This window comes from Dreissena polymorpha, chromosome 5 (genome assembly GCF_020536995.1).
Source record: "Dreissena polymorpha isolate Duluth1 chromosome 5, UMN_Dpol_1.0, whole genome shotgun sequence".
Classification (NCBI taxonomy): Eukaryota; Metazoa; Mollusca; class Bivalvia; order Myida; family Dreissenidae; genus Dreissena; species Dreissena polymorpha.
Window position 1 is genome coordinate 58,697,923 of NC_068359.1, and position 11,243 is coordinate 58,709,165.

The following is an 11,243-nucleotide window of genomic DNA, read 5'->3' on the forward strand; positions in this document are numbered from 1 at the left end:
AATGTCTGACACACACAGGCGTTTTGAATTTTGCAATGATTTAATAGTTTTCTAGTAAAAAACGATAATGTTGTCTTCGAAAAATGCTCATTTACATGAAATGCGACCCATGTGTTGAATCATTTATACGTTAATTGACAATAGAGCGAACAAAACTGTAACAGAGTGATGCCAAATTATATCAGGAATGTCCTTAACAAATTTCCTTTTAAAACCAAAGTGTGTTATTGTTTTAAAATCATGTGTTTGCAGGACGGGTATTAAATTTTATGGATAAATCCAAACTGACATAAACACATCTGGCAGTTTGGTCATTATCCATCGACTTCTTGATGTTAGTTTGGAATTATCCATACACTATTAGGTCATTATCCAATTTGTATATTTTTGTCCCAAACAAATATAAATATATTGCGTTTTCGAGCATTTACGCCAATACTTTTCTTTACATACATACATGAAAGTTAAAAACATTCAAGTCCAAGCATTAAAACATTAAAAACCTTCGATTACAATTGTTTTTGGCCTTAACCTTTCGACAATTTCATTAACTTTTTCAAGATTTTCAAACATTAATTTTATTTTGACGTAATTGTTTTTAATTGTTATGGGTTTATAAGCGCATTGTATCCGGCAAATACCATTTTATAAAAAAGAAACGTTTATCATGTCACAGGTAAACATAAATAAACCGTGTTCTTAGAAATAAATAAATTAAGTCTTTATTTCTGTCGCCATTTGTTTCTTCAGTTTGAATTATCCTACTCAGTTTGGATTATCGACGTACAGGGGGTGTAGAGCAGTTCCCAAAGATAACACGAACCATCTCCATAGGATGACATATGCCCCAGATAAAAGCTTTGATAGAAGTTATGAGCATTTTTCGAAACATAAACACATTTTTTCGAAACCTTTACGCGGACCCTAAGTTCAAGGTCATAGTGAGGGGTCAAAATTTGTGTGCGTATGGAAAGGCCTTGTCCATATACACATGCATACCAAATGTGAATGTGACATCTAAAGCGACATAGAAGTTATGAGCATTTTTCGAAACCTAAACGCAAAGTGTGACGGACAGACGGGCAGTGCGATCACCATATGCCCTCCTGCGGGGGCATAAAAAGGCATAAGATATTCTTTTTTTTTAATAAATTTATTTGCGGTCTTTTCGACAAATACCAATCGAAATTATCGACTGTTTAGAGAAAGACAATTACTGTCTGTAATACATATGGATAGAAACTGTAACAACTGTTAACAAAGTTCAAAAAAATAAATAATATGTTACACATGTCGATAGAAACTGTTAAAAAGTGTATAAACATAATAACAATTGTTGTTAACTCCCACAGGGCGTAGAAGAGCCGTTGCTGTTCACTTTACAGAGGATCTGCTTCGCTAATGATGTGACTACCCACTGTCCAGGATAGAGAATTTAACGGCCAAGGCCGACTGCATTCATTGCGTTTTTAAACCAGTCGATCAACCAAAAACGCTGAAATAAATGTATGTGATGAATCATAAGCATGGGACTGCAGCATTATCAACAAACAAACAGGAGTTTAAACATGTAAATATAATGCATGTTCATTTGCACGTTTTGGTCGATTATATTTGCCCTCGTTCCCATGCTATAATGTCATGTAAATATACTTTTATGTTGGTAATATGTATGAAAAGAACAATTCTTGTTAAAGGACTTCAGTCAGGTATCACGATGATTAAGTTGTATTCACCAAATGAAGGAACTTATGATTTTATCAAGTTGTTTTATACAATTGTACATGCGGATGCGGTGCGTATATACGCCACATTGTGAAGTTATTTAACGATGTTAAAATGCAATCTCCACGCAGATTTGTCGTTCCGTGCTTTCGCATACACCTCTGCGAAAGGCTCAGCATGCCATATTGCCCAGAAACTGGATAAACCAAACAAACGCATTCAACGTATATTTGATTTGGATTTTGTAGGATCAGATGCGTAAAATAATGAAATAGAAATTTTAAATTTACGATACATCGTGCAAAAACTTGCGAGTTTTAATGCAACTCTTTGGAACTATTTTATTGCCCATTTACGCAGATGGAATCATTCCACGCACTTCACAAATGTAAACAATTGAACATAATTTTTATTGAGTGACGTTAGGCATTGCTTCGACGTATGTTTGTATGTAGGTTTGTTAACATTAAGGTTACGCATGCGCGATTAATTACCTTCTATATTACATATAAAATAGTTGAAGTTCGATATCAATTTTTACCATTATCATACCCACTATATCATCATACATCATTGGAAAGATAAATGCATAATCTTTTTTAAAAATGCATGTTATTAAATTCTATGTGTGCTAACTCAAAATATTGACCTTAGAATAGGCACACCGATTTTGACAGCAGTGCAGACAACCGTTTTGGGCTCAAATAGTATGACCTACTTTCAAAGCCGGGAACCATCAACACAAAAAGTAGAGCACAAAAATGGCTTTTTTCGTTATTGCTAACAAATATAGCTTTAAGATTATACCAACATCAACCATTTGCAATGTATTTGACAAATCCTCGGCAGCATGCACTGAATAATGTGTGCTTAGTATCAAATTGACTGCATGTAACCCTGAAAACAACGAGTTCTGGTTTGGGGTTACATGACCTTAACAAGGGCTGTCAGAGGACTATTCGAGTGTTTGAAAGTATAACATAAGCCATCATGGGGAAAATGTTCATATTCAATAATTTATAAGACGATCTTTTAAAAATAAAAAAGCTAAAAAAATTGGGGGGGGGGGGGGGGGGGGTAGGGCCGGTAGGGGGGGGGGGGTGAGAGGGAGTATAATGTGGGGGGGGGGGTAATTTATAATATGTTAAAAAAATATTTGGGTGGGGGTGGGGGGTAGGGGGGGGGGAAGTGAGAGGTGGGTATAATGTGGGGAGTGGTAATTTATAAGATGATGTTTAAAATAAAAAAAATTGAGGGGGTGGGGGTAAGGGGGGTGGGAGGGTGAGAGGGGGGTATAATGTGGGGTGGGGTAATTTATTAGATGTTTAATTTTTTTATTTTTTGGGGGGTGGGGGCTGAGGTTGGGGGGGGGGGGGGAGGGATTCTGGTAGGGGCGTGGGGTATTGTTTGGGTGGAATCCATTGTGGTATTCAGGTAAGTGTTGCTTTGTCAAATGTTGTTTTGTCAAAGTAATAATAAAATGTGATCATAAATAAAGAAGTTATGGCAATTTAAGCAAAATGTTCAATTATCTAAGTGTAAAAGGGGCAATAATTATGACAAAATGCTTAAGAGTTGTCTGCTCTTTTTTATAGATTGGGGTGATGTTGGTTAACAAGTATGCAAAATATAAAAGCCATATGTCAAGGGACAACGAAAATAAATGGGGTAGAACGAAAACTTGAACATTTGCTGCATATTCTAAGTGGAAAAGGTGCCATAATTATCACAAAATGCTTGATAGAGTTGTCTGCTCTTGTTTATAGGTTGGGGTCATGTTGGTAAACAAGAATGCAAAATATGAAAGCAATATGTCAAGGGACAAAGACAATATTTGGGGTAGTACGAAAACTTTAACATTTGCACGCAGACGCAGACGACGGGGTGAGAAGGATAGCTCTACTATATATATTTCATATATAATAGTCGAGCTAAAAAACCATATCAATTTTATAATAATGCGTTAAGACTTATATAATATATCAAGTTATCAGATGGGTCTTTTAATGCAGTGATTGTAATGTAACCGGCGTGCAAGAGATTGTTTAGTATACTGTAACCTCCATGATGAGCGCTTGGAATGATCATGACATGAATGAGACGCTTTCATAAAAGTAGTCCGTTCTGAGCCCATCACAGAGGTGAATGTAATGTAACCGTCTTGCAAGAGATTGATCAAAATGATAAAGAGAGCGGCGCAAAAATGAAATAAATTCTGACTATGTAGAAGAAATAACTTGAAAGTTACTAAATCTAGCCCTAAATTTAAACACCACCTGGATATATTGCCCATGTTATAATTCAACAGTTGTTTATACAAAGCTCATTTTTCGAGATTGTGTAAAGTGATGGGAGTATTGCACATTCGTAGATCGTGCTTATTGACAAGTTCATTATAAGTAATATAGAAGTTTGCCTTTGTTTTACCGTTAAATACTACGGAGAAGTAAATGGGTTTTGTAATTAATTAAAATGTCTTTACTAAGCTTATGTGCGATTTCTTAACACGTGGAATTTGATTATTGCATGTAAACGGCTTAATTGAATATGTACTGTAAGCAACCTAAAACCCACAAACCTCATACATTCGCATGCTGGATCTGGACATGTATGTCGTTGCATAATATATCAAGATAGACGTTTTAGTTCCCTATATGCATTCCAAAGATAGGTCTGGATACGATGTAACAATGAGGGTTTAATTAAAATGAATTTCACATCGATACATTTAGTTGAATCGCTTTTGATATTGTAAGTAAGTGACCTTGACCTCGTGTATCCAATCCTGGGATGATGTGATGGGTGTCCTGGTAAAAGTTATCAACGTATGAAGTTTGAATATTGAAAATATATGTAACTCCTTTGAACGAAATCCATTAAAGTAATTTCAGTAGGGGAAATATAACGTTAAAACTTTCTATTCAAAATTAGCTTAATGAAAAACATTACTTTGCTCGGACACTTAAGCCAATGTACATTGTATTTTCTTTGCAAATTCGAGCAAAAATTATGTGATGATAATAAATTCTTCCAACTTATCCGACACAGGCGGGGCTTTAATGTTTTATTGTACGATATAAATACACAAAAAATGGGTTGGCTATGCTAGTTTGTTAGAGAAGTGAGGCGGAATGAGGATAGTAGCGAATGAGGCGCTGCACCAGTCATGATGAATCCTTGCACTTTAAGAGCAAAACCTGGGCAATGCTCCTTGTAGCTGATAAAACGTTTGCTTGATGAATAAAAACTTACTTTCTGGGGTCGATTTCCCTTTTTCTGATCAGCGTACGCCTTGAATACAGAGTCGCACATTTCAGCTAGGCGGGCAGTCATTGAAAGAAATGGATCATCTGTCAAATAAGACCTTTCATGTAAGTATATGAAAAATAAAGCAACGAATGCATATGATAATTTTCTGTTATATCAGTAAATACCCGCTAAAAAATTCACGAGCTGGATTGTGTATGTTTGCTAAATATATTTCCTAATTATGAATTACATTTATGAAAGTACACAACGTGGGGCAAGTTTGGGTTTGTAGAAAAATACTTAAACACTAATGTTTAATATTATGCATATATTACAAAACGTACCGTTGATTGCGTCAGCGTCGTGTTTTAGGACAGCCATGGTTTCTTCACGATAAATCTGAAGATTTGTACCTGAAAGTATTACCAATATACAACAAGATATTGCCAAGCACTATTGTCCCCTACCGGTGAAATTCCAGCATTGTCGGTTCATTTTTTTGTTTTATGTATTTATTGACATAACAACCATAAGTTTTGACGTAGGAACACAATGAAATGACGTGCATAATCTCCATATTGCCATCTATCCACGTTTCAAGTTTCATGAAAAAAATATGAAGAACTTAAAAAATAAGTTATCGCAGGATCCAGAAAACTGTGAAAGACTGACTGACTGAATCACGGACACAGAGCGCAAACCATAATTCCCCTCCGGTAGGGAACAATCAAGTATGAGAATGATAAAAATAATGTCTAAACACTTTTAAAATTTAAAAATAACAACTTTGTTTTAGTTTTTCTACACGTTTAATGTTATTGAATCACAGCGGTTTAAATCACATGTATAATCGGTATAAATAGGCATATCTAAAACTGTGCTACATTAAAGTTGTAAAGCTAAATTATTCACATAGGGAAATTTCGGAAACGAGAACTGTTTTCTATACTGGAATATGCCTTACACTGAAAAAGTGGGAAAATATCATTAAACTCTGCCATGACGGTCCCCTCTGCCTCTGGTTTAAGGTCCGTCTGCAAAATGGTATTGTGAAATCAATTATAAAAGTGTTGTACTCGACCTTGAGGTACCCAGTCAGGTGTTTTGCAATAATAATTGGTCTCATTGACGGGCATTGTAGCTTCATATCGCATAAGATCCATATAATAATGAAGCGGCTCAATCTATTTAGCAAGTTTCTGTATCAATGTATATTAAAACAATCGAATGACTTAAAAATACTTAATAAGTGCAGGAAAGGTTTTATTTTGATAATTATTATTAAATATTTTCGTTACATCAACACGCAATAGAAATACCATTGAAATTAACCAATATACTATAGTACGAGTACGACTATTGTTTTTTAACTGAAGCGTTGATTACCAGTTTTACCAATGTTAATGCATGTACCTTCATGTCTTTCATCGCAACGAACAGATCGGTGCAAACAAGTCCTATCGTTCCCATGTCCGACCAATTTGCTCCACCTGTGGCTGTCATGGAAAATAACTGTTGATGCGAGTTTATTATCCGATTGTATGCACAGCAACATATGCCAGTTAAAGTCGAGTGTTCGTATTGGACATTTCAGCACCGTACGTCGGTCAGGTAACCTACTACTGCGTAGTTGGCAACGAACAAGTGCACATAATTATGCCAATCTTAAAACTGCATTAATTGATTTGGAACGTAGGAGGAATGAACAAACTCGTAATACAGCAGGTCTGGGAATCAAAACACGCGACCATCTTATGTAGTAGAGCGATCTCACAACTGAACTTTACAGCCCGGTTTGAATCAATAAAGAACCCTAAATCTATGGTATCTAAATTCAAGTTGTCGAAGAAAATGTTCAGTTTTGCTCAGCTTCAAGACAAAAGATGTACGCATTTGTTTAGTTCCTTAAATTGATCAATTAATATTTCCAGTATCAGATATGAGTCAAGATTTGTCTCGCTAAAAAATTGTTTTTGTAAAATTATGCTAAGATTTCACAGAATTAAATTTCAAACATTGGTTAAGTATTAAACACCAAAGTTTAATAAATTCACGCAAATGCCTATGCTTTATATCAGAAAATAAAATCTCGTTCTGCATTTGAAAATGATATAATTAAAACGTGGTCTTTATACGTCGTGATATTGAACGAGCGGTTAAACGATTTATGAAAGCAGAAATTTTTATCTCGGTTGAAAACGTTTGAAAATAATGACAGTGTATTAAACAGAATAAAAGTTTTGTATAAAGTTAGTGTCATAAAACATGGGTCTAAGTCGATAAAAGAGAATTTTTTCAAATTTTTAAAGTGCCCACAATTAAACAGCGAATCACTTGAAGTCTTTTTCACAACACCGTGGAAAATTAGACCTCTACTTACCTTCGCTAGCATCGGTGCTCGTTACGAGCTCCAATTCGCGACATTTGGCCCACAGGGAGACAACTGCAATATAACGTTTTAAGGATGAGTAGTCTGCCATGAATCAATACAGGTGCAATTTACAATATTTATTATTTATCAGGCATCCAATGTGTTCACCCTTTCCCAAGAAGCAAAGTAAAAATGGCTTTGTGCAAACAGCATAAAATAAAAACAGCATGCGAGTAACGCGCAGTCTGTTGAGATTTAATGCTGTTTGCTGCAAATCAGTATTCAAGGGTTGGACATGAAAACTTTAAAATTAAAATCCAGTAAGAAATGGAGAATATTTGTTGGATTCGGTTAAATATCGATTTTAATTCTCGAGTGATCAAAGAGAATAATGTTTTCACGAGTAATTAATATTATATATATATATATTTTTTTTTCTTTGATCACAAGTGAGTTGAAATAGACATTGCATCGAATCCAAATTCTTTTCATTTTATGCTTTTTTTCACCGTTTATTAAACTTGTTAAAGAGTTAAATTGGAAAATTTTGCTGGAATAATAACCTCATTAAGTAAAAAATGTCATTTCACAGTAAAACAGTTAAAATTATCGATATTTTTCACTGTTTTTGTTCACTATTTAAAACCGTGAAATCAGTTTTATTTCACGGAAATTTCCCTTTAAACCACCGGAAAGCATAAAATAAAGGTCTTTAATTTACCTTTCTAAGCGACTAAAAATGCGCCAAAATAGGAATGTAAGTGGTAAAGGGTTCATTTGGTGGATCGATAAAGAAACTGCTTATTATTTATAAGCAAGTGAGGCTGGCTGTTCAAGAACAGCATAAAAATATACTCATTATTTGTATACAACTTTCGATTGAAAACAAAACACGGGTTTATTTGATATTCGACGCCGCTTGACCATTCCAAGGAAGACAAATATGTGACTTACATTCCATAAATCCGTAAGGCCATGTGCTTGTGACATCGGTATGTGGCGCTGTTCCAACAAAAAATACCATTGCTATTTTTTAAAAGTGAATGAAACATATGGAAATCTCTTATTTGGCATCAATTTGAACTTTTCAGAACAGTTTTTTTTTTTTATCACCAAAAGAGAACACAGAAAGCAAAAGTCAGTTCGAACAATTAAGCGCGAAATTTGGAATTTTGAAAGTAACAATACATGTTATTTTTGACGTATAAAGCAACTCTTTGTTATAATGTAATAATTATCAAACACTGGAAAACGCACGACTTTTGGTTCAGCTTATGAAACTTTTTTTGTTAAAAAGTAATTTTTCGAATCTTATCAAAGGTAGCGAATCAATAATTCAAAATTCAACACGCAATTTAGCAAATATGTTCGAGCGTTGCTAACATTGAAAACATAGTATTAAAAAAATTAAAAATTTGGTCGGCTCAAAAAGGCACGGTCGGTCGGAAAATGAAAGCAAACAAGTGGTTTAGAAAAAAGGAAATATAAGGCTTTACTTACTTGGTGATGGAGGGACAGCACCCCTTTTGACAACATGTCGATTCCTCAGAAGAGCATCAACATTACCAGTCACGCAGACAAATAGCAAAACTGTAGCCCCAAACTTAATCATTTCCATGGTAACAAAGCAGTACTTGATTATGTTGTCAGGTAGGCAAGTTGAACAGCATCTGAAAAAACTAGAAACGTCACGTTTTAAATACTTGCCGATCACTATTTGAGGCCCGTCTACCGTCTCTAGGTTTTAAAATCAAAACGCTGACAGCATACATTTGGTTTGAATACACAACAAATAGAAACGAGTCATTTATCAGTGAAGTTTGCTCGAGCAGAATATTTGTAATGATAACCCTAATATCGTAAGGACGCTTAATCGGATCGAAAATAGTTATGGGAAAACGAGCATCGAATAAAGCAATCGCTTGAAATATGTGGCAGAAGTTTGCCTTTAATCGCATGGACGAAACTTCCATTGATTTTATGCATGCACAAAACAAAACCAGGTAGACTTTCACTGTGAAATAACGGTGACAATGAGACGGAATAGGGGTGCGGAAATGTTAAGAAAATGCAGTCTTTTTTATAACTGTTTAATATTGGACAAAAATGAAATTTGCTTCTATAAAGTAAATGCTAACGGCTTTGACGAAAGGAAGAGAGAAAGGGCAACACGTGGTAACACAAAGAACCAGGCTACTTCCGATCTATTCATTCAGGATACCAAAATATATTAACAATCCTATGTTTTCGTTTTCATTTTAATATCTGATCTGAGACGCACGTGAGTGTTATTGGCAAATCAACATTGTCCGTGCGCATGCGTTAAAAAATCACACAAATACAATACGTGCATGCGTGTTGTGAAGGCAAACATTATCGTGCATACTATAAACCTTTATGAAAAAAGACAATATACAAACTCGCATTTAATTGTTCACAAATTTAAAACTTATATATTCGATTTTTTTGTTTGCATTTGTAATACTTGTTTTATCAGACATGCTGTCAGCGAGAATACAGAGAAATTTCATACAATACAGGTTATGGAAATACCACTCTCTGACGAACAGTGACTTCTGCAAACAGTCTGACAGTCCTACTTTCAGCCTATATTCAACATAGAGTTAATAAATACTATTTGAATCATTCTGGTAATTTAATTGTCTAAAAACGGGCCTCACAAGCTTTTTTTTCACTGGCAGAAGGTTATCGTGATTTACAAAATTCATGTTTTGCACGAACCTCTGTCTACACGATTTCCACGACACTCTGTCTACATGTTTTCCACGACCTCCGATACTCACGATGTTCACGATCCTCTGTCTGCAATATCGCAATGAGTAACTATTCAATTAGGAAATATGGGGCGATTTACGTGTGTAGATTTGTACAATGTGTACACACATGCACGTTAATATGGAACAATAGGCTGACTATTACATAGTGGCTTGGATAGATCTTTTCCTCATTTGAGTCCTCTATGAACGCATAGATTGAACTTTAAATTTTAATCGTGTGAAATTCTTAATCCAACACTTTAATTTAATTTAACCACTGATCATAGGGGAATATTATTAGTTATTTAAGAACCATTGCGCTAGTTTATTTGTACATGAGTATGTAATAATCGAGCAGCTTAGTGTAGCTCGATTGGTCATTGTCGGCTCGGGTACTATGTACATGTATCCCGGGTACTCTTAGAATACTTACATGTACCCCGGGTACGGTAAACATACTAAAATGTACCCGGGAATTTTAACGCTTAATTTGTAGTTGTCGGCTATATTTTTTATTTAATTATGTTCACATTTATGTTAATTTTCTGTTAAATAGCCTCTATATAATCGAAACTTATACTCAAAAACTATGTTCTTGTATTTTTTTTCAAAAGAGAAGTTTGTTAACGATAAACAATATCGTTTTACGGTTATCGGTAGCGCTTTTTACGACATCGGATTTTTAGCGGGAATATAACTCGGGTACAGTCTAACATCGACCGGGTACGCCTAAGTATATTTACCGTACCCGGGGTACATGTAAGTATACTTAAGAATACCCGGGTTACATGTAAGTAGTACCCCTGTTGACAATGACCAATCGAGCCTTATTGTATTGTCACGCTTTACGTGGAGGGGCGAAGCATTCCAATGATCGTGTATTGATAAATGATATCAGCTTTACACATTTGTAAATTAAGGCATCAAATAGCCCTGACATCCGACAGCAAGTGGACTTAAGTATGTAAACGCTTTTATACATTATTAAAGTATCTGCAAGTTTTTCACATTTTGAACCATTTCATTGAAAAAGTATTTCCTCTTAATAATACACACATACAGTAAGCGGTGATTCAGTCTGAGGTCAGGAGGGCGGTAGAAAATGCCAGACAAGCAAGGGC

At 35.0% G+C, this 11,243-nt stretch overlaps 1 protein-coding gene across 1 annotated transcript; it reads right to left on the bottom strand.

The window, feature by feature from the left end:
- Positions 1–1,134: 1,134 nt before the first annotated feature.
- On the bottom strand, positions 1,135–9,033 carry LOC127831848 (uncharacterized). The gene is made up of 8 exons (XM_052356930.1): positions 8,846–9,033; positions 8,300–8,347; positions 7,355–7,417; positions 6,388–6,470; positions 5,939–6,008; positions 5,319–5,387; positions 4,978–5,075; positions 1,135–1,495 (listed from the first exon to the last, which is right to left on the bottom strand). The coding sequence occupies exons 1-8, from the start codon at positions 8,961–8,963 to the stop codon at positions 1,436–1,438; spliced, it is 609 nt and encodes a 202-aa protein (XP_052212890.1). The 5' UTR covers positions 8,964–9,033; the 3' UTR covers positions 1,135–1,435.
- Between the last annotated feature and the right edge of the window lie 2,210 nt (positions 9,034–11,243).

Excerpts from the sequence above, each read along its gene's own strand:
- LOC127831848 (XM_052356930.1), bottom strand. The coding sequence starts at position 8,963 with ATGGAAATGATTAAGTTTGGGGCTACAGTTTTGCTATTTGTCTGCGTG. Across the intron at positions 8,348-8,845 it reads TGCTGTCCCTCCATCACCAA|CGCCACATACCGATGTCACA; the intron begins GTAAGTAAAGCC and ends TTGTTGGAACAG. Across the intron at positions 5,076-5,318 it reads CGACGCTGACGCAATCAACG|ATGATCCATTTCTTTCAATG; the intron begins GTACGTTTTGTA and ends CTTATTTGACAG.